This window comes from Chinchilla lanigera, unplaced genomic scaffold, assembly GCF_000276665.1.
Source record: "Chinchilla lanigera isolate Chin_1 unplaced genomic scaffold, ChiLan1.0 scaffold00078, whole genome shotgun sequence".
In the NCBI taxonomy this organism is placed as follows: domain Eukaryota; kingdom Metazoa; phylum Chordata; class Mammalia; order Rodentia; family Chinchillidae; genus Chinchilla; species Chinchilla lanigera.
The window spans coordinates 3,601,117-3,625,808 of NW_004955479.1; the positions used below are offsets into that span (position 1 = coordinate 3,601,117).

Sequence of the window (24,692 nt, forward strand, 5' to 3'; positions counted from 1 at the left end):
GACCTTGCGCTTGCCAGGCAGGCGCTTTTGCCGCTGAGCTAAATCCCCAGCCCCTATTATAATTGTTCTGTAATAATGTTCTTTAATATCCAGTGCCATTTAGTTATAAGTAACTACACTTTAGGTAAACACCCCTTAAAAACTCAAAACATGAATAGAGCCTTTTAAATAGTTCATTGAATAACTTTTGAACCTGAAAATATTACTGGTAAGTACACTTCAGGCTAGAATAATATTATATGTGATACTAGTAATAGTGCTTCTTATCTTTTAGAAATAAATGTAAAAGTTTCTTGGATAAGAATTTTGTAAGTGCATATACAAAGCAAATTGGGTTGGGATATATAAAAAAATCTATACTGTGGAATATTCATTGGTGTCTGAAGATTTATCTCATGGAAATTTAATTTAGAATTGCTAGGATGTTCAGCAGACAGACTTGATTAGATGCTTAGGCTATGGTATTGTTGTTTTTTTGATTTTCTATGTGTTCAGAATATGTATAAAGTTACTTTTAAATCAGTTTGCTTTTCTGGCTTCATATTAAACTTTTTTCTTATCCTTTATATCTTACCTTGAGAGTCACTTATAGCAGAAGATGAATGAGTTATGGAAATGGAAATAGGAAAGTTAATGAAACGCTGAGTGTCAGATGTGAAGCATTTATTTTAGCTATGTTCCTGTATCCCGGTCCCAGTATGCCAAAAGCATGTGTACAACAGATAGTGATATTTGGAACTCCACCATGAAAAAGTCTACCTTACATTGTTAACATCCCATAGCATCTGACAAATCGTATTCAGTTGCACCCATTCCAAATACATTTCTTCGGTATTTTGTTGTATTACTATTGAATAAGAGGAGTTTATCAAGAATGACCAGATATTTAAGCCAAGAACCCAGCCTGAGAGCAATCAAAGCAACCGGACCAACCCAAACACAAATAAAGGAACTCAGAAAAGACTGAGGTGATTCAGGAAGAGAAATGAAATTTTATAAAATTTATTAGTGTACTAGGGAGCAAAATGAGAGTTTGCATTCATCAGAAAAGGATAAAGTACTTTTTTAAGTGGGATAAGAAGACCAAGAAAGAGCCCTTTGAATGTTTTAAATAACGAAAAAAAAATGGAGGTTGAAACAAGGAATTAAGCCAGACGTGGTGCAAGCCGGTAATCCCAGCCCTTGTGAGACTGAGGCAAGAGGATTGCAGGTAGTTTGAGGCCGGCATGAGCTACATAGAGAGACTTTATCTTTAAAAACCCTGGGAAATAGAGTTAAACATTAGGCTGAAAATATTTCTGAAAGTAGAAGTGAATTTCAAAGATGTGGCTACTGAGATTGAGAATATAATTAAAAGTAGATGATCAGTCCTGAAAATCTAATATGCAACTTTTTGGAAAAAATAAAAATGCAAACAAAGGTAAGAAAATTATAAAAGAAATATTAAATAGAGTAGGATGGAGGGTGGTAGGGACAAGTTGGCTGACTTGTACATAATTACAATTAGGAGGAGTGAATTCTAGTATTCTGTGGCATGGTGCTGTGGATTGTAGTTAATAGTAATGTATTTTAGACTTCAAAAGAGAACAAAGAATTGTGAATAGTCTATAGAAGGTTATCCTGTTTTGATCATCCCACAATGTACACATGTATTGAAACATCATGGTTCACCCCACAAATATGTATAATTACTATATGTCAGTTAAAAAAAATAATTTTTAAAAATAAATGTCAAGAAAATATCCTAATTATAAGAACATGAACCTTTAAACTGGAAACCCAGATAGATCCAGGAGAGTCGATGATAAAAGATATCCAAAGCAAAATCATATCATTGTGAAAATTCAAAACACTGGAGTGAAAGAAATTGATAATTTAGTGGAGAAGAAAACACAGCCTAATATATAAAGGGCTTAAAATAAGAAAGACATAAAATTTCTTAATGTCAACACTCAAAATTAAGGGATAAGAGCGATACACAGCTTGAAAAATTAGACAAAGTAGTTTTCAAGTTAGAATAGTGAAGGTAGAACAACTCGAAATGTTTGTCTTTGCACTTTCTTTTCTCAGAAACTGCTGGAGGGTGTGCTCCACTGCTCAGCCAAAGTAAGGGCATCGGCCAGTAAAAGGGATTCACGAGATTCAGGGAACCAGAGTTTCAGCCAATAAAACAGCAAGCAGGATGAAGGAAAGCCTGAGCATACAAGTGAGGCTCAAGAGGTGCTGGCCTCCATCCATTCAGGGGCACGGATTTGGGGGACAGAAATGCTGTATCCGTAATTCATAGGCTCATCCGATAGTGCAGCGCTATGTATGGGCTTCAGAGATTCGGGGAAAATGTGTAAGTAGTGAACAGAAAGTGACTCAAAGAAGCTCAACTGAAGAGAAGAAAGCGACGATGAGAAAACATGCACTAGTTTGCCTAGTAGTTATGGATATTTACCTAATAATCATGTTGAATGTTTTCAAAATATGCTGTCGATAATGGAAGTTTGGACAGAAGGGAGCTATATAATTTTCAAGGTAAATATATATCAAAAAGGCAATATATCTAAAGTTTATGCCAAGAAATTAAAGTAAAAGTATTTTGTAGCGTTAAATGATAGAAAAGATGGCAGAAAGAACTGAGTGTGACGGCCTTGGGAAACAACCAGAGCATGTACTGGGGTGAGCCGCTTTTCACTGTTAGTACAGGAGTAGGACTTGGAGGTCTAACTTTTCTTTATATATCGAACAATGCATATATGTGTGTGTGTGTGTGTATATATATATATATATGATGACTTCTTAGATAAAACAAATAAACATTTTTAAATGGAAAGCAGCTATTGGAAGTTTGTGGAGAGATAAGAACAGAAGAGGCTGTCAGCATCTTTCCTGCCCCATTTCCTGGTAATTGCCCCTGCTTCAGCCATTCTGCCCGCACCTCCCCTCTGCCCCCATGGTATTCTTCAAACACAGCGGTTCCATCCAGTCCGAGGGGCTCTGCACCTGTGCCAGGCTGCTTTCCTGTCTGGTATCTTTGGTATCTTTAGCTTTACTCCTGAATCTCTTTGAAGTCTTGCTTGAACGTTACCTATTCAGCAAGGCCTCCCTTGAGAACCCAGGCTACAGTCAGCAAGGCCTCCCTTGAGAACCCCGTGTAAAAGTGCATCTGCTTATTCATCTGCCTCGTTCTGCTGTAAGGCTTTTCTCAGTAGTTCCCGTCACTTTGTTACGTACTATACGATTATCTCATCTCTTTTTGTTCTTTCTCCTTTTCTTACAGTATGTTTTTTTGTTTTGTTTTGTTTTTTTCCCATACCAGGAATGGAACTCACAATCTTGCGCTTGCCAGGCAGGTGCTGTGCTGCTGAGCTAAATCCCCAGCCCCTTTTCTTACAGTATGAACTCTGCAAAGTCAGGATGTTTATTTACACAGTTGAGTTTTCACCAGTGGGTCTTGAGTGTCTGTGTATATAAACAGATTTTCACTTTAAGGAATGATTCTATATTTTAAGGATTTCTTTAAAGTAATTGACATGCAGTAAACAATCACTATGTATTGATTGAATGAAGGAAGGAAAAGAAGGAAGGAAAAAAGTAAGCTATGACCAAATCATGGCACACATCTTAGAATAGTTGCCTTATACTGGAGGGGGCGGTTTGAATCTGGACACAGGCAGGATAAATGAAGAGAGATGAATGGATTTGAAATAGATTTTGAGCATATAACCGATATAATGGTGGAAAAAATTAGTGTTTCTAATGCTAGTATTTCACTAATTTTGTGAACAGAAAATACTTGAAAATAAGGAATACCATGATCCAGATATATTGTAAGAGTAACATTATAGCCATTCAAAAATGAGATTAAAAAGTAATTGTTTCATTGAAACCTACAGAAACTCTAGATTGAGAATAAAAATAAGAATGAATAATAACTAACAGCAATGAACACTTTTGTAGAGCACATTCCAACAATTTTACAGTGTATTTAGTTTAGATGGTTTTTGTAATTTGGAGTATAAAATTGCATGTCTAAGATTAAGGAAGGTTCAATAACACACTTATTAATAGTTTTTGATTCAAATTTCTTTCCATTCTATTCATACTGATAAAATTTTATATAAGCAAATTTTAGTAATATCTTTCAATATTTATCTAATAGTAATGTTGAATATTTTCCAAATACAATGCCCATGTTGGAAATTTGGAGAGAAGGGAGTTATTCAACTCACAACATAAACATGTATTAAAATGAAAAGATAATATTTCTTAAATTCATATGTGAAGAAAGCATAGAAAAGAAAGCATTGTATTTGTTTTTCTTATTATTGTCTTTTAAATTTTTTTTCTTTTTTTAAATTTAATTTTATTTTTTTGTACCAGGAATTGAACTCGCAACCTCATGCTTACTAGGCAGACGCTATGCTGCTAAGCTAAATCCCAGGCTAATTTTATCTTAATAAGAATTTAGAAAAAAACACTAAAAATGAAAACCGATGTTAAATGTTTCAAGAAAGGGTTTCTCTGGGTTACTCAGGCTCACCTTCACCTTGTGATCGCCCTGCCTTACCCTGCTGTGCAGGTGGGGGTGTAAACACTCCCACTGTGCTCAGCTTCTCTTTAAAAAAGTAGTCATTTTAATCAGTAGATAAAATTGTATGTATTTATCATGAGAATGTGATGTTTTGAAGTACATATATTGTGGAATTGCTTAGTCCAGCTTACTGACATACTGTCTCACATAGTTAGTTTTGTGTGATACATATGCAGTTATGACCTCTATGAATTTAAGCTTTAAGAATGAAAATTAAAAAAAAAAAAAAACATTAGAGACAAGACAGAGTTTCACTAGACAAGATGGTCTGAACAATCTTTCATTCTTATATCTGGTGATCTGAGCAACTTAGTTGAAGATAACAATATGTAATATAACAACCACTGTTAATTCCTATCATTTTGTTTTGAGATCCTGTATCGTTTTTAATGTTCTTGTTTTGTTTTGTTATGTCTGTGATGTTGGTATTTTGCTATTGTTCTTTTTTCTACTACTATCTTTAAAATAAAAAGAATGAAAATTTTTATGTTTTTGCTTCATATATTTGAAAATACTGATGGCAGATTAATTGGATTATGTAGTAACCAACTTGTTTGATTGAATAAGCTTTTTCTCTGCACTACTAGTATTAATAACGAATTAGTAGGCTTTGTGGTTTTCTTTTATATTAATAAAAAGTTTCCTATTTTCAATACATTTAAAGTAACTCTTCATGCCTGCATCCAGATGCATACTTTAAGCAGATGTAGACGTCAGCTTTCCAGTCTCACTGACTCTTGAATTTCTTTTCTTGTCTTTTTTATTTTCATTTTTCTTTTCTAAAACATACAGAGGTGTATGTAAAAGATCGAGCTTTCTAAGGCCTTTTCCCTGACCAAGGGCTGCTCAGGACAATTTTCAAAAGGGAAGGAAAGAGTTGCAGAAGCAATCCCATGCTTTAATAATTTGCGATGTGAATTTACCCAACTCTCCTCAAGCAATTGATTGTAGCTCTCAGTCATAACTCGCTGTTTCAAGGCATAAGAGCTATCATATACATACATTAAGAAAAGAATCATATAGTAGGGGCCTTTAATTTTATATGCATATGTATGAAACACCTTTTACTTAATGAGCTATACAGTATTTCAATAAGCTACTCAATATTATAGACACCTGTGTAAGGTCCATCACTACATTTATTTCAGTGACAAATCTCCAGAGGAAGAATTTAATTAGTTAAGCTTCTATTTATGAGTTACTGATAAAAAGTAGAACTATTTTGAGAAGGGAGATTGAAATTATATTCAAAATGGAAAATTATGATGAAGTATTTTCCAGGAGTATAAAAACTAAAATTTTCTTTTATTCATAAGGGGGTAATACACAATTGAAGATTTAAATAATTGTACAGCAGAAATATTAGATGAATTCAATGAAGCCTAGTAAACCCTGGAGGGAGATTGACATAAATTTCATATATTCATTATTAACTGCAACCACTTTATATGAAAATAACAGCAAAGCAGAATCTTTGTGTTAAATATCTATTGAACCCTTGTTCTGTTGGAGAGGATTGACGGATACATTGGTTTGTGCCCCTAAGATGATCCCAGGACAGGAGGGAGACAGAGAGGAATACATTCACCAGAGGGTGACAGCAGCCACAGGAAGAATGTATGAACCATTGGTGCTTAGTGCACCTGGCAAAGGTGGAGGGACACGGTAGGAGAGCAGGGCTTGCGTTGTGTTAAAATGGCCAAGAACAGTCAGCGAAGGGAGAGAGATTAAAGCTCAAGAAATCCTAGAGGAGACAGGAGGTAGGGAAAGAGTGGAGGCCCTTGTCTGTGTGAGAGACGAAGGAAAGAGCTCAACAAGCGAATATAAAAGTTAAGAGTAGAGATGTGGGTGCCTACACAATTCCCTGTGCAGTGGCTCCTTTTTCTTAGTGATAGTAAGGTGTTGAATCTGTATCTACTCCTAAAGGGAGAGATTTAGAACAGTCATTGCCATTTAGGGGAACTGAGAGGGATAAGAAATTACACGTGATGAGAAATAATCCTCTGAAGAAGAATTAAAATGTGTCCTGTATATATATCAACTCCGTATGGTCAGTGTAGTTATTGTACTGCAAACGTGTGAATGAAAACAAAAATTTGGAAAGAAAGAAAATAGTCCTCTGAGATTGTAAATTTTAAATCCACAGTTTATTTGGTGAATATTTATTGAGCACCTACTATGTGGCCACATTAAGTGCTGAGTTTACAGCAGGGAACAAGGGACACATTTTGAATTCTCAAGGAGCTTACACCATAGCACACTAATCCAAGTATTACACAAATTCTAATTCAATTATAACCATGAAAAAGATGGTGTATGAGTCAGAGGAAGGCAATTAAGGCACCAGATGAAGGGTGAGAAGAATTGGAGGTGGGCAGAGAGGCCTAGAAGGGAGAAATCAGAATCAGGCCGACAAAGGCTGAGCAAGGGGGCTGAGGCAGGAAAGTGCGGGAGAAGAGTGAGTCTCCCCACCCGATATGACCCTGGTGCCTCTGGTGGGTCACAAGTGCATCTAAGATTCATCTGCATAGCTTTTTGGAGCTACTCCAGGGCACTGCAAAAGTTGTATGACTCTCAAGTCAGGCACGATGGTGCACACCTGTAAGCCCAGTACTTGGGAGGGTGAGGCAGGATCTCTGTGAGTTCAAGCCCACCTTGAACTACATAGAGAGCCACTGTCTCAAAACACCACTAAAAATGATGAGTCTGTTATTTGGCCATGATATGAAAGAGATTGAAAAGCCCTGCTTTAAGGGAAACTGGTGCATGGAAGCTTTCATCTCCATCACCGTCAAGGTTCACGGAATAGATGAGGTATCTGTACATCTTGGTTAATTTGACTGCTCTGTGTTTGCATCCTTTTAATTCATGTGTTTAGCAAATATGCATTTGATAAAATGATGCTGCATCTAACCTGTGCTAATTTAATAAATGTTATAAGTCATCATACAGGTGGTCTGTAAGACAAAAGTTTTAATTGGGGATTTTTTAATGAGGGGATTAAGACTGTTCTCTCTAAGATGGTATCCATGGGGGAGAGTTTCCTCTCCTTTTTATTTTATGGAGTACTGTCAGTATAATAGAATATGACTGAGTAAAATCTCAGCTTATATTCAACCAGAAGAATTCTCAACTTATGTACACTGACAGATTAAATAAAGAATTCAGGAAATCATCCATAAAGTTCAGGTGAAGCTAGTTCAGTTTAACTGTTGGGGAAAATTGGATCCGTGACCTGGAATTATCCAGCTGGACAGTCTGTGTTTATTTTTAATTGTACACTTACCCTCTTTATCTCTGCATACAGTTTCTACTTTAGGGAAGCAAGACCATGGCCTTGTCTTTCTTACTTGTGGGTATTACACCTCTGTGAGATCGTGTTTACTACTGCTTTAAATCAGTGGTTTACGGTTGCTTGATATTTTCTAGATTTGTGAAGATTTCCTTTTTTATTTGTGTAGAAATATTTTTAGTACTAAAAGTTTTGGATAGTAACTTACGGTATAAGGGCACATATCATTAATGCTCCAAGCCAGCTTCACACACAGAGCAGTTGCCAGTACTCCTACTGCTTGTTCCCGCACGTAAACTTCTGGAGGAGCAGAGAACGTGAGGCGTGTGTGTATGTGTCCATGGCAATCTGCTCGCTGTGTGCAGGAAGTCACTGTGGCATTAAGCTATGAAAAGAGTCAATTGTTTTTGTGAAAAATCCTCAAGACATGCCTTGAATTCAAAGAATGAAGTTCATTAAAATCATAAATCCTCGCTCTCTATCTCTCTGTCTTTGGCATTCAATGGTATATTAAAGAAAAAAAATTTAAATTTTGATTAAGATATAAATATAATGGTTTGTTAAAAACACAGAATAAAATTCTCAATGCATCTTCTCCGTGAAGTTTTTACAGGATATTTGCTCTACCTCTCCTATGATAGAACCGAAAGCTATGTGAGATTGGTAACTTTCATTTATTTACTAAGTCATGTGCGAGGCTTGCTTTACATATAAATAACAAAGTTTCCAGGGTTGTTTTATCACAACCAGAAGTACTGCTAGGTTTCCCATACATAATTTGGCAGACTCCTTATTAAGGCAAACTATTTGAATGCCTGATCAGGTTATATTAACTTCTATTGGAAATACTAGGGAGATGGTGGTTGTCTTTCTCCCTGGTAAGCAAGGCCCTCTAGACCATCACAATATGTAATAGGAACGTGCTCCTTCTAGGTGGCGAGCTCCGTGTGAGATGGGAAAGTTGTGTCACATGATGGCGTCACCTGCGGTTTCCCTGGTCCAAACCACCATCCACATCACTAGGCATCCTCCTTTCAGGAGAGTCTGTCTGTTGCTGGCCACTTCATCAGGTTCAGATAGAAAATGAGCTCATTGCTGCAAGGGGTCTGCAAAGGTATCCTGAGGTCACTGAGGATTCTTGGAATGTAATTCTCATTAACAAAATGTCCCTTTCATTTAAATGTTATATGAATCAAGATGTTTCACGTAAATGAACTGACATAGGTATTATTTTAAATTAAAGAAATTGGCAGTTTCTGTAAGCTATTTCTTTTTGTAAACTATGAGAGCTTAAAAAGCAAGGTTTGAAATAATTGCTGTTTCAGAACTCTGTTTTCTCATACTGCCAGTGAAATTGAGTGACATGCTGTAAAGACCTGTAGACATTATGTTGCTAGTTTGTGATCTCCTTGAGCACAAAATCCATAGGATTTTATTTTCAAGATTAAATCAATGTGTTTTGGCTAGATAATCAATTAAACATTTCCTTTCAAAAATATTTGCCATTAATGAGATTAATGCCAGGAGTATACACTTCAGAAAGATGTGGTCACTTACAAGGTGTGATTCAAAAAAATACAGTGGGTAAATGTCTACATTTAAAATTTTTTATTACAGTAAAAGATGCACTGGCATTAATCCCACTCAAGATGCTTCTCCTTAATACACACTTATCCCCCATTCTTGCCACTTTGTAAAGCAGTTCTGAAGTCCTCTTCAGTGAATAGTTTGTTTTGCTGTCTTGACTTCCTCAATATTCTGAATTGATTCAAAAAGTTAACTTTTATGGCCATTTTGACTTTTGGGAAGCTCCTGAGCTGCATGGTATTGGGTATAATAGATGGGATGGGGCAGGACACATCATAGTTTTTTACCAGGCTCATTTTTATTGCATGGCACTGGGCAGCAGCATTTATTATATATAATGAATCATATGTGGTAGAGACACTGAAAGAAGACCTCCAGAACTGCTTCAAAATATGACACCAACAACGGGATAAGTGCGTTTTAAGCAAGGGGGAACTCTTTCAGGGGAATTAATGGCAATGTGTATCTTACTGTAATAAACCTCAGAGATGTTTTAAAATACATAAAAGAACACATAAATTGTATTTCAATATTTTATATCACTGTCATATATCATATATAAATTCCAAGATCTAAATCCTTTCATGATACATCCCCCTTTCCCTTGTCTTAGATTGAGAAGCACTGACCGGCCCACAGAGCTAGCTAGCACTTTTCAAGTACAAAGATGTTACCCTTGGTCTGCTGTAAGATGCTCACTCTGGTTTCACTGTCACCATATTTACATTAGACACTGCAGGGCTATGCCAGTTATCTGGAGGTGTCCCAGTGGTCTAATAACTTCAGGGCAAAATGCCAGCAGAATCCTCCTGGTAGTTCAGTCAAAACACTGTGTTAACTTGTTGGATCTTTAGACATCCTCACAAATGAAACAGTAAACCTGAAGAAAACACATTTGTTTCAAGTGAGTTAACTATTCCAAAATACGTAATAGTTAACCCTGGCCAGCCATTTGTAATTGTGTGTAAAATGTAACTAACAAGATGTATTCTCCAAGGCTATTAATTATGTACCGAACAAGAACGCTTTGGAAATATTGTTCCTCTAAGTGGGATAAACCTGTGTTATCCAGGCGACTTAATGAGCATTTTTGAGCATCTGCCAGCGCAAAGAGCATTCAAGCTTCAGCCAAAACTGAGGAACAGCTGTCGCAACAGTGAGCCAATAAGACCCAGTGCTGTCATTAGTCAGATAAGTCATCAATCACAAGACTGAAGTTAAGTACGCTGTGATTGGTGGTTGAACCGAACCCTGTCTTCCTGGGCCTGACTGTAGTGGTTCGAAAAATGAGAATCTTGGAAACACCAGGTCGCGTGGGGAATGCACTTATTTACTTCAGAAAGAAAAGGGCACAAGTGGATCTTGGCAGAGAGCACAGGCATGGGATGGAGAACGCAGGAATCAAGCAGACAGAAGTGAAGCAAATAAAATGATTTGACTGGCCCAGTAGACCAGCAGAAAGAGTTGAGCCGTTTCCACTCACTTCAAACAGACTTCACCATGCAGAGAATTTGACTGGCCCAGTAGACCAGCAGAAAGAGTTGAGCAGTTTCCACTCACTTCAAACAGACTTCACCATGCAGAGAAGTGAGATGATGAATAACAGTGATCTTTTGATAATCTATTGGCAGTGAAACAACTAATCATACCATGAGAACAACAAGCATGGTCATACTTTTTCTACAGTTGTGAAATACCAGTGATTAAAACAGGTGCTTATTTACAATCACAGGCCAGTGAGAGATGTCATCAAAGCATGTACTTTCTTAAAATTGCTAGTGAGAAAAGTGAAGAATTACTTGAAAATGTAACCAGGATGAACTTCTAAATAGTGACCTTAAGCTGCTTAAACGCCTTCTCCAGAAAGTGTTGCTTTTGAAAATGTATTCATTTTGAAATGCAATGAGGAAGTTACATGCAGATAGTCCTTCAGTGTTTAATTAAAATCAAATCTTTTGCTTTGCCATGTTCATAGTGTTCTTGCGGGGAAACAGCTCTACATTTGATGAGGATTTGGATTTTCCATGCGCACTGTCAGTACTTACCTGTACAACCAAAGAGCGCTTTGCTCTAAGAATCAGATAGCAGCATTGAACAAGTCAATAATCTGACTGTACCTCACAATCCAGTCATTGTATAAATGTGAAATTGTTTGTCTAAAACCTTTGCTTCATTATTTATTGCTTTGCTGCATTATTTATTTGCTTCATTATTTATTGAAAGAAAAAACCGCATACCTGAAAAGGTTTTATTCGTTCTCTATTATCTCTTGTTACCGTGTCATTATAAGTAAACTGGAGTTCCATGCCCCTCTTTTACATTTGTGCAGATCCAAGAGCTGTGACCTCTCGAAAGTCAGTGCGAATATCTAAATTGTACCAACAAACTTAATTTTAAAAGAAACAAAAAGAGAGTCATCGTTCAAAAGGTCATTCTTCTGACCCAAGAAGTGAAGTGAAAAGAGGAACAAGGTGCTTACATGTGAATATAAATAAAATTAGGTTCGTCTACTATGCATATTTTCATTTCTTTTTCAAACATTGCCCAGCTTAAGTAGGTTTAATGAGCATAGCGCATGACCTTATTTAGTTTATAAAATATATTGAAAATTAAGGAATATTAAATTGTCAAAAATCAATTGAAAAAATACGTTTATTAGTTTTTTCCAGATTATTATTAAAATACTGTCAATGAACAGTTTCATTTTTTTCTAGGCCAAGAAAAATAAGCTAAAAAGAATTCATGGCAAAAATTAATCTTCAGTCAAAATCCTGGAAAAGAGTTAGGAAAACCTTTCTGCCTTACCCAGACATCACTGCATAATTAGAAAGTCAGCATTCTGGTGGCAATTTTAACATGCAATCCACACCTATTTCAGAATAGGTTGTTAACACATAAAGATCACATAGCACATAAGGATTTTCTTGCTTAATGTGTAGACACTTATGTTTCAGCTTAAGTTTATCAATGCAGAAGTTCTTTTTTACAAAAAAGACACAAATTAAAATAAGATGTTTTCAAAGATTCTGCAAATAGAAGACCTAATCAATCTGATCATCATGACCATTACCATGGTCTATGAATTTGTAGTGTTGCCCATTTCACTATTTTTTAAGCTTTGTAGCCAAAATGCTTCAACTTCCTATCATATATAGACTTGGCTGTGATTTCCTAAGCTTAATTTTAAGATGTTCTTAATATTACTTGTATAAATACAATTTCTTGTGAATAGGACAAGGTTTTATTGTAAAATCCCCTAAGAGAAACCAGAGTGCAAAATAAGAAATAAAAATAGTTTTTAAGATTTTCTTTGCCTAGTCTTCAAAATATTTAGATATTTATCTTCAACTTGTTTGATTGTAGAATCAGAAAAATTCTTTCAAAGTGCATATATACTTTAAAACATTTTAAACAATACATTGCCATCAAATATATATATATAAAGAACATAAAAATGTCACTCCCAGTGACAGCACATAGAGAAGTGTACATCTCTGTATGTATGTGATGCTTATGAAATTATACCATAACTATTGATAATATACATACATTTGCCATATCAGTTTTATAAACTATATTTTTGAAAATTTATTTAATGAGTTTACATTACTTCATACACAATTATTGCCTAATTTATCTACAGTTTCCCCATTTCTTATACATTAACATATTTTCTAATTCTTCAATATTACTTTCAGTTCTTTAAACATCTTGGCACATGACCCTTTGTTCTCATCTCTGTTAATATTTTAGAATATAGTCTTTAAAATAGAAATCATATATCAAAGACTGGACTGGGGATTTAGCTCAGCAGCACAGCACCTGCCTGGCAAGTGCAAGGTCATGAGTTCAATTCCTGATACCGAGAGAAAAACAAAAACAAAGTAAAACAAGAAAAGAAATCATATCAAAGACTATGAAAAAGGATCTTGGTAATTGTTGCCAACTTACTTTCTAGAAAGCTTTTACTAGTACATCCTTCTCTGTGTATGTGAGAGAACGTCTCAGGATCCGTTGAGCATCCTTGGATATTTAATAATAATGATGATGATAATAAACCTTTGACAACCTGTTAGCTAGAAAAATCTTTTTTCTTTCTTTTTTTTTTTTTTTGGTACTGGGAATCGAACTCAGGACCTTGCGCTTGCCAGGCAGGCACTTATATCACTGAGCTATATCCCTAGTCCTGCTAGAAAAATCTTAGTTTTAATTTTGTTTCTTTGCTTTAATTTTGTTTCTTCAGTATTCAATAAAGCTTTACAGTTCTTTGGAGGTTTATTTGCATTTGAATTGTAAAAACTGCGGCCGGGGATTTAGCTCAGCGGCAAAGCGCCTGCCTGGCAAGCGCAAGGTCGTGAGTTCGGTCCCCGGTACCGGAGAAAAACCAAAAAAAAAAAAAAAAAAGAGTCTGAATTGTAAAAACTTCCCCGCTCATATTTTGCTCTTATTAATTTGCAAAACTTCTATATGTTTGTAATATATTGTTATCTGTGCACTTCTAGCTATCAACTTTAGTAATTTGCATTTCATTAAACATATTCTTATACACATTTAAATGTTCTGTAATCAAACTTGCGAATGTTTATTTATCCATGAAGAAAAAGGTATTTCATTATATTATGAAAATATGGTCACATTTTTCTTGTGTTTTTGTGCATTTTTAAAACATTCTTAACCCTCTGAGAATTTATCATGATGTACATGTGAAATGTGACTTAACTTCTTTTTTCAGCTAGCTGGTGATCCTAATACCTGTTGAAAATTCATACTTTATCTGATTGTGATATTTGTTTATCATACATTAGATTTGCCTCTATACTAGGCTGAATTTTAGTACTATGTGTTTTTTTCTTCCTATGAATTTATCTTTTAGTAATTGGTTAATTTTTGTTTTACTCTTTTTAAAAATGGTTTTATCAGTTCATCCCTTCTATTTATGTATGTGAATTTCATAATTATTCCAATTTAAAACATTCCAGTATACTCTGGTTTCTCTTCAGATTGTATAAATCTTTTGCCTGTTTTAAAAACATTCCAGTGAAATTTGATGTATTTATTAACAAGAAGTGATAAGTTCCCCAAATGTGCTGCTTCCTCTGAAGAACGTGGTAGGTGTCTTCATTTATTTGTGTCTTCTCTTATGTTAATAATAGCTCTGTCTTTTATTTGTGCACTTTAATGGTATTTTGTGCTTTTCAATGGTATTTTGTGCTTTTCATGGTAAATGTGAATGGAACCCCAGGTGTCCTCTAATTGTTTGTGTCAGTGTGCTAGTTATTTGGGATGTCCTGAGCAATGCCCAACACAACAGATGTTCTTTCTTGTTCTATACCATATTCCAGTGAAAACACACGGCATAAAACTTCACAGCAGCAATGCTGTTTATGTTGCTAAATAATAACACATAATGGCTGTCCAGATAATAAATAACTTAATAGTATATGATACTATAGTATATAATACAAACATACTAACACAATATTTTTATAACCTGATGAAGTCTATGTTCTCTACCCACTTATATACTTGTTCTTTTACACATTTCTCTTTCTACTAAGTATTATTTTTAGTTCTTTCTTCTTATCATTACTTTTATACATGTTACTTCTGTCTCTGCTTCCATGATCAGTATGTCATCAAGAGTTGAGTTTTATTCTTATGTAGGAATAAATGCACTGTTAGCCGTGGATATGAAATGAGGTAGCTATAATGATTATAGTTTTTTACAGTAAGAATGACTTTTTGCTATCAATTGTATAAAATTAATCTTAGTTTTATAAAAGTTTGACAGTGGAACAGTAGTGCCTAATTTCCTGCAGAGTTTATACAAAAGTCTCAAAGCTGAGTAGCTTAAGGAAGCTGTCATCACTAATATTAGTTAAGTCAAAGAGATAAATTTTCAAAAAAATCAGTGTTTTAATCTCAGTATCTAAATGTAAGAACTGCTTTAAGTAAACTTATGATGTTATAAAAGTATATTTATTAATTTGAAAATATGTCCATGATTTAAATTTTTCTTAAGTATTATATGTATATAAAATTGAGAAAAAGATGTGTGTGCAAAGTTGTAAGCAGTGGTAACCTGAAGGAGATAAAATTACAGGTAACTTTTAAACTATTTTTGTTCTTTATTTTTATGATTTATCTGGAATACATATTCATTATTGCTTATGTATAAAAATTAAAATAACATTTTTTTTAACCAGAAACCTCTCAGCTTTAGAAATATAAATTACATTAGGTTAACAGCATTCATCAATATATAGGAAAATATACCAGCTACTTTCCAGGACAAGCCCGTGAATATCTTGAGCTTTCACTGGAAAGCTTGTACAGGTTTGGTAAACACATTGCCAGCACACAACTTCCCTTTGGGAAAGTGTTCGTCGTCCTTAGTTTCTGAGGAACAATGACATTTAAAGGCTCCGCTCCAAACTCTACCCAAGTCCTGTGACACCTACACATCTAATTGGGTGTCTCACTGCGGAAATAAGCGTGGGAGAAATGTATTCCTTTACCCTTCAGCATTATCCTTGTTTTCCAGCTTTCATCTTCTCTGATAATTTTACTATGTGAGTTTTGTGTAGTGCCTCAGGCATCTATCTTTTCATCACTGTAACTTTATCCTTCATAAAGAGGTCACCTGGGTTCACAATTTCTTCTTTCAGGATTCCCTGTTTTTTGGGGAGAGGTTAGGTTTTTATTTTTTATTAGTACATGTTTGCGGTACAGAACGATTGCATTCATCATGAGGGTTTGGTACATGTACCTAACACATCCTAATTCTTTTTTCATCCCCTTTCCCTCTCTTCCCTCCCTTCTCTCTCCATTTCTTTCTGTTTATTTTAGGGTTTGGGAGGTTGTTTGTTTGTTTGTTTGTTTTTGAGACAGGGTCTTGCTATGTAGTTCAAACTCTCCTTGAACTCACTGTAGAAGCCCAGGCTGGGCTCAAACCCATGGCAATCATCTTACTTCTTCTGCCTCCCAAGTGCTAAGACTACAGGCGTGCACCACCACCCCCAGCTCTCCTTCCATTCCTTGATTTTCTTTCCTTTTCTAAAAGATATGTCTCCCTGCTTTTTTTGTCCATCTTTTAGTTTGCTCTTTATTTATATTTTGGGTTTCTAATATAAGAGAAACCATGCAATATTTAAGCCTATGTTTCTGACTTAACTTGCTTAACATTATGGTTTCAAGGTGCTGCCCTTTCCCTACAGGTAACTCAAGTTTATCCTGTTTATGACAAAGTAGTACTATACTGTGTATAAATATCATGTTTTCTTTATTTTGATACAATCTTGCTCTCTAGTTCAGGCAGTTCTACTGCCTCAGCCTCCCAAGTGCTGGGATCACAGTTGTGAGCTACCACACCTGGCCTCTTGTCTTTAATGATATACATTAATATGTCCTCCTGTTTAGCATTAAATTGCTATTTAAATTTTGAGACTGCCAGAAGTACTATTAGTTTTAAACCTTTGCAAAAAAGAGAAAATCAGTGGAACTCTTCTCTTTAACACTAGAAAGCAGCTGAAATTGGAAAAACAAATGGCTTATGGGAAAATACTTGATGTATTTTTTTTTTAAAAAGTATATTTTTAAGGATTTAGGTTATCTCTAGAGTACTTAGTAGCAAGACCAATGTTTGAACTATTGCTGTATACTAAATATGCCATACTGTCTGAATTACCGTGATTAGCTAAATCATATTTCACAGATGGCTCTGCATAATATGTTATATAAAAATTAACTTTCTACATAGGTGAAATAAGTTATATGGTAATTTGACTAAAAGCCAATATTTAGCATTATGTGACAAAAAATTTTCACATGAAGTAGCTACCACATATGATAGGGCGTCTCTTCATTCTTTAACCAGATTTAATTTTTCTTAGAAAATTTGTGTTATTTTTATTTATTTATTTATTTATTTATTTTGTTTTTTCTCCGGTACCGGGAATCGAACTCACGACCTTGCGCTTACCAGGCAGCCGCTTTGCCGCTGAGCTAAATCCCCAGCCCTGAAAATTTGTGTTATTTAGTTAATGAAGATTTGGGTTTAGGCTACTTGGATCATAAACAGCTTTCTTATTAAACAGAACAACCATTACAACAGGAAGTCTAAACACATGAGAGACATCACTAGCCAGGCAAATGATTCTCTTCTTAGAGGAACTTTTATTTCTGATTTTATTGTCAGAGGAGGACTTCTTTCCAGTGATAGTTGATTAGATGACTATGACTACTGCCATTATCAACCTTTTTTCTTTTTGTAATACATGAAGTGGGTCTGGGAGGTCAATGCCTGAGGATGAGCAGAGATCTCAACCCTTTGTTGAATAAAGGGTTATTCATGTTATGCATCTTCATGTTATGCATCTTTGGATGCCGAACTGTTTAGTGATACAGTGGTTGATAATTGCTCTGATGGTCACAAGCTCCTTTTTAGAGTTTTTGCAATTCACCCACCTTTCTTCAGAAACATACACCCAACCTCTCTCACTTCATCTTAAATATTAATTTGATTATTCCTCAACCTTGTTACTTTCCTCCAAAATATATTCAATGTAGGAAATACATTCTCACATTTAGGGAGCTCCATGGATTTCCTCCTTCCTGTTTGTAAAGAAATCTAGGAAGAGGAGAGAGTAGGCTATGAACTAAGGCACAAAGGAGGGTGTTCCCGTGTCTCTGAAGGGAAGTCCCTGTGACCCATGACCTGTGCAGACTCAAAAGAGCTCAACACTGCTCGGGTCCTTGGCCCCACACTTACCCCTTCTTGCTCCCCGTCCTGTCCCTGTGCTGGAATATCCATCTCTTTCCTGTTGCTCTGCTCACAGTCCTACTCATGAACGCCACAGGTTCATTTCTAATTCTTCCCTTCTTCCCCACTTTTCCACGTTTCTCCAACCAGCTGGCCTCTTTTTCCCTCCTCTGAAGCCGCTTAGTGATTTCTTTAAAGGACATGAGCTATGTGAGAAGTGTCTACTGTGTACAAGTCCACTTTCAGAAATCTGGAATGCTGGACTTCAGCGTACATCTGTAGTTATTTTCTCTCAAAGTTTCTTTTCTGAGGTCCACTCTGCTTCTCCTTCCTTTCATATTTTAGGCACTAAAATGTGTGTGTGTGTCTGTGTGTTCCTGTTTGTGTGCATTTTGTCAGAACACTACTCCTAGAGCATATAGTAAGATAAGTATGACAAATTATTGATCAATATAAAGCAAAGATGTTCTTTAGGGAGAGGGGATCACCATAAAAATATTCATACTGATAATTTTAGTGAAATATGAGCCCTTTTATTTTTATTTTGGAAGAAAGGATTTAAAGAGTTAAAAAATGCTAATTATGGTTCCCAAGGAAGACTACTTTTAATTTCCTTTATTGAAGTGTTTAAAGTAAATGCAAGATGGAGTGGGCTCAAACAGGGCCATTTAAGGTTCCCTAAAGTAATACAAGCCCATTTTCTCTTGATTACTTTAACAAATTCAAAAGCCACTTCATGAAAAATATTTTTTTCATTACCAGTTTTAGAGTAGCCTTAAGGAAAGACCCATTGCTGTAGTACCTTTGTTGCAGATCATATGTATAAGCTCTTCCTGAAGTTTCCTGGTTTCTTCACTGCAAAATAAACTAGAAAATACCACTCGAATCCTTTAAGCAGAAAGAAACAAAATAAAAAAACTAAAATATACAAAAAAAGCTACAATCTATCAAACAGGACAAGCATTCTATATTAGTTCATTGGATTTTAAAATGTGGAAGCACTTTGATAGGTCCTGTCTTATACAGGATTTACTGGCTTCAAAGTATACAATGCAACAAAAAAGTGAACGTAGCCTCTTTTTTCTTGTTCATTGGAGCTATCACATCTCATCTATTGGGTCTCTGAGCAGAATTGTAAACGCCGGTGCTCTCTCATGCCCGCGTAACTAGCATATGAATGTGGAACTGGATTGTTTGAAGGGACAATTAAGGGAACAATATGTAAGGGAACTGAAGAGAGGACCAACACCTGGTCATCTTTTATTAAGAAAGCTCGCTTCACATGAGTAATTAGAGATCAAGGACAAATGCTCTTTGTGTAGCAATAAAAACCTACAGTAAGGAAAGCTAAAAATTGGTTGGCAGTTTACTATTATCCTTTAGAACGAATCATTCAAACGCTTACTGCTGTTTTAACTTAGTGGAATACTTGTTAAAAATACATTTTGTTTCTGATCTTCTGAAGGAATCAAAATGCATTTATAAGACAGATGTCTCACATTTAAATAATATTTACATTTAAGATACATAAAAGTGAACAACAAATCTTTTCTCCATGGCTAGTGGACAGTTCAGCAAAAAATTTCATTTGATTGCCAGATCAAATCAAATATACAGTCAGTGCTTTATAAACTTATTTGTTCAAACAACTTCAGCTAGTGAACCTCTGGTTTCCGGTATTGCTTTGCTTCATTTTGTTTCTCTTGAAGGCATACTAGCTCCAGTGAAAACACCTTGGAGGAGTAACTGACCTGTCCAGGACTGTTAGGAACCCTTAGTTCTCAGAGGGATCGGTGGAGTTGAAAGCAGGAGCTATGCATTAGTTTCCAAGCTTTTCAGTGACTGCCTATGCACACCAGCGCATCTCTTTGGCTTAATTGTTTTCTTTCTCAAATAAGGATTACAGTTTTTCTAAACTGAGAAATTCTGAGTCAAAAGACATCTGAAGGCCTCTCTAACATTCAACAGTATGTATTTCATTATCACAAGGAAACATTTACTCCCATAATGTACATTAATTTAAATGATCACCTTTGAAAGAGACAATTGTATTTGTAAAATAAATTGCAAACCTAATAAAAACACAAATATGTGTGACTATTTATAACAGCATTATTCATAATAGCCCCAAAGTGGAAACAACAGAAGTATCCATTGATTGGTGAATAGATGAATAAAATATGGTGCATCCAGTGTCAAAGCTAAAATTGCAACTGGCAATTTAAACAAGCAACGAAGACTTTGTTCAAGACTATTGCAGCAGTTGAAAGAAGCCAGAACCAAGTCTGAACTCATCTCCTCTGAAGCGCAAGGGTTAAGGTCTTTTAAAAGGTGTAATGTGCTAGTGGAAAAGTACTGCAGGATGTCTGGGAAGGTCACAGGCCATCTGTTCTTGCTAGTTGATTTTTTTTCCAAAGGAAAAATAAACTCATATTTTTGCCCCGTGGGAGAAGGTTTCCCACTGAAGCTAGGCTCCTGCCCTCCCACTGAAACTGGGAGCTTAAGGGTGCTGTTTTCTTTGATGACTGCATTTCAAAGACAAGGTTCCTAGATTCTTAAGGAGATGTCTGGATTGTAAAACTGTCAGATGACTATTAAGACTATCTAATTGTCTCTGCAACATTTCAAGAGAGGTTAGAGACCTGCAGTCAGGAAGAAGGCTATCTGCCTGAGCAGCTGAGTGGAACTGAAGTCTGTATCATGCACCATACGATGGGATATTCTTAGATAGTAAAATATGAAATTCTGGTATATACTGCATGGTGCATGAACTTCGAAAACATGCAGAATGAATGGTGCTGGTCACGAGAAGTCATGCACTGCATGATTCTCTCTATATGGAAAGTCCAGAAAAATCAGCTGTGTATAGACAAAATAGAATATTGGTTGCCTAAGTCTGGGGATAAGATAGGGCAATGGGATGGTAGTAAAAACTACAGAGTTTGTTTTGAGGGTGATGAAGTTATTCTAAAATTGTATGCAATCAAATTAAAAAGCTTTTGCACAGTGAAAGAAACCACCAACAGAGTGAAAAGAACTCATAGAATGGCGAAAACTTTTACCACCTACTCCTCAGACAAAGGACTAATATCTAGAACCTCCCAAAACAAACCTGTCTCTCCAGATTTGAAGACCTGGTCTAAAAATGGGCATCTGAAATGAATAGACATCAGATGAAGAAGTACAAACAGCAAATTAGTATATGAAAAAATACTCAACATCACCAGTTATTCTGGAAATTCAGATTAAAACAACACTGAGACTCCATTTCACTCCAGAAAAAATGACTGTTTTCAAGAAATCAATCAATAATAAATGCTGGCAAGGCTGTGGGGAAAAAGGTATCCTTCTCCACTGCTGGTGGGAGTGTAGACTGGTGCAACCACTGTGGAAATCATTGTGGAGATTCCTCAAAAAACTAAAACTAGAGGTTCCATTTGACCCAGCTGTTCCTCTTGTGGACATCATCCCAAAGGAGTTAAAAGCATCATGCCACATTAATATATGCATATCAATATTTATAGCAGCAAAATTTATAATAGATAAATCTTGGAAAAGGCAAATATGTCCATCAAAAGATAAATGGATTAAAAAAATGTGGCATTTACATACAATGGAGTACTACTCTGCCATAAACATAAAGATAAACTTGAGTCATTTGTAGGAAAATAATACTCATTGAGACCAAAATCTTAAGGAAAATAAATCAGACACATTTAAATATTGCATTGTTTCTCTTGTTTGAAAATCCCAAAGGGTAAGTAAGGAGCATAACAGAGAATAGATATTGGGAAGTAAGGAGAGCATGTTCAAATGGGAAGGGGTACAAGGGAGGGCAGAGGGAGGAGGGATAAGGAAAAGCAGAATGGAAGGGAAAAATTGAAACAAAGCTTCTTAAGTGAGAAAGGGAAGAGTTAAAGAGAGTGAAGAGGAATGGGAAAAGAAGAATTGAGATATGTTATGTACAGGTACAAATTCTCCTTGATGAATGGGATCAGTATGTATAACAAACACGTGCAAATAAAAAATAAAATAAAAATAACATTGTGTGCAGTAATGGTCTATACATATAGTGAAAACCATTGAACTTTTACGGGTGAGTTGTAGGATATGTAAATTTTATTTTAATAAAATTATTGTTGAAAATTGTTGAACTGTGCAACACAGCTAAGAGAATATTTACTTAGATATATTTATTAAAAAATTTCTGGTAAAAACAAAACCTTTATTTCTCCAAAGTAAATTTTGGCTTTTACAAATCTGTGAATTTCTGACAGCTAGTCTGCCTTCTAACTTTTATAAAACAGTTTGCAAGTTATTTACTATGATGTTGTACTAATCAGAGAGGATAACATGAAAGAGAAAATGATGCTTTTGAAATGTCCTTAAGCTACTTGCATCCCAGAAATAATTGGGAATTGTCAATGTAGAGAAAACTATTATGAAGACTAAGTAAGAGATACTTCTGTCTTTCTCCAGCTAATCATGCAACCATCGTGTTGTGTGTACTTGGGTGTATGCAGATGAAAGCTACATTGGCAGAACCCCAATTTATTTTTTTTAAATATTTTAAAGATAAAAGAATAAAAACTAATTAATAAAAACTAAGACATAAACAAAACAGCACAAAAATAATAAAAATGATATAGAATTTCATGCAACATGATAGGAAATTAACAGCGGTTGTTGTATTACATATTATTATCTTCAGATTGGTTGCTCAGATAACCAGATCTAGGCAAGTAAGGTGGATCGAACAATTACACATTAAGTGTTCCTTTCAATAAACCCAGAGAATTAGTAGTACAGTTATCTTAGCCCAATTTAAAAGTAATGTTCAGTAGTAAATTTATTTTCTACAGAAACACTCCTGTCAACATGGATTAAGTTCTAAATAAGCCCATAAAGATTTATTTTGTCGACAATGCAGTTAAAATGGAATAATGATGTTAGTAGAGTCTGGGTTTAAGGGTCAAGGACTTGGAGGAGGGTGAATCACAGCATCCCCATTTCTTGGTTGCAGGCGTGCCTCTAGCCACAATTTTGAATTACACAGTGAGACCTTGGCTGCCACTGCCTTCCTAGCCTCCTGCTGCAGAGACTAGTGTCCCATCCCCGCTGTGTCACCTTCAACACACACACACACACACACACGGCTGTGCCTCCTGAGGGGAAGCACTTCCAAAGTCTAGCATAACCTTTCTCCCAGCTGAAAGGCACACATTTAAATTCCAGTCTTCCCAAGACAGCCAATTTTATTATAGAAGGGAAGTAAATTTTGAAAGCAGGATAACATTTGGGGATCTTAAAAGCATTTACAGATTAAACTTGAGTTGTAAACCCAAAGTAGTTTTAATTAATTCAGAATGTTTAGAAAACTGGAGACAAAACAAGTTGTCCTTCCTGATTCACTTGGTCTTTGAGAGGATGCCTCTCAGTTATTCCTGGTTTACCCAGAACATTTGCTTTGTTTCTGCCTATACTTGCACATTCTTTAAGCGTTCCTTCTAAAATTCACATCCACTACTGAACAGGGGCTTTGATGTGAGCAGTGGTGGTGCTTGGTGGGGAGGGGAGACTTTGGGAAGGCGATGTGGGAAAGAATAATCAAACCACGAAGCATATATGGTGTGAAAGACTTGGGTATCTCTCATTTCTAAACTTTGGGACACATTTTTCTGTACATTGATCATGTCATTTTTCTTGGTTTTAGATTGGGCTTATGGATACTACAGACAGCAGAGAAAACTTGTTGAAGAGATTGGATGGTCCTACACAGGTAAACGCATTACTAACGTAATGAGAGTCAGTAGAAACGTTTGTTGTTTTTGTTTCTAGTTTTGTATATAAAGGCAGTCTTGTAACCTAACACATCGTTTTAGCTTAGCTATATGATAGTTGAATTAATTAACAAAGTGTATCCAAAACAAAATGATTCCTGGTGGGCTTTCTATAAGCAAACTTGGTAGTGTAGATATTATGGCATATAGAGCTGGGTTTGAATGTTAGACTCACACTGGCTGTGTATCTTTGGAAATATTCATAACCCACTAGAGGCTAAATTGATGTGTTGTTGTTTTTATCTATGAAATTGAAGGCTAGTATGAGCATTAAATGAGATAAATGAAACATCAAGGCGTTGATACAGACCTCCTCTTGGTAGAAAGCTCTCAATATTAGCTGCTATTGTTATGATAATGCTAGTGATTATTTTTATTCATAAATAAAAGTTGATGGGATTCTTGGTTTCAAAAGGGACTTCCTCCTCAGTGTGGCTGAGTTCACTAGAATCAGCATCTGAAATGATTTTGTCAGATTACCCAGCCTTGGCTTGGAACATTATGAATATCTGAAGCCAGCTGAAAATATTTAAAACCAAAAGTTCTGATCAGAAACCCTGGGGAGAAGAGACACCCCAGGCCTGATTGGAAGAACATGGATGGAATTTGGAGGAATTGCAGCGTAACTGG

At 35.6% G+C, this 24,692-nt stretch overlaps 1 protein-coding gene across 1 annotated transcript in view; it reads left to right on the plus strand.

The window, feature by feature from the left end:
* The first annotated feature begins 10,541 nt into the window (after positions 1 to 10,541).
* Positions 10,542 to 24,692, plus strand: part of Ptprz1 (protein tyrosine phosphatase, receptor-type, Z polypeptide 1) — a 122,568-nt gene continuing 108,417 nt past the window's right edge. The window contains exons 1-2 of the mRNA XM_013503257.1: positions 10,542 to 10,617; positions 23,936 to 24,001. Of these exons, the coding sequence (XP_013358711.1) occupies positions 10,542 to 10,617; positions 23,936 to 24,001 (142 nt within the window). The remainder of the gene's footprint in view (positions 10,618 to 23,935; positions 24,002 to 24,692) is intronic.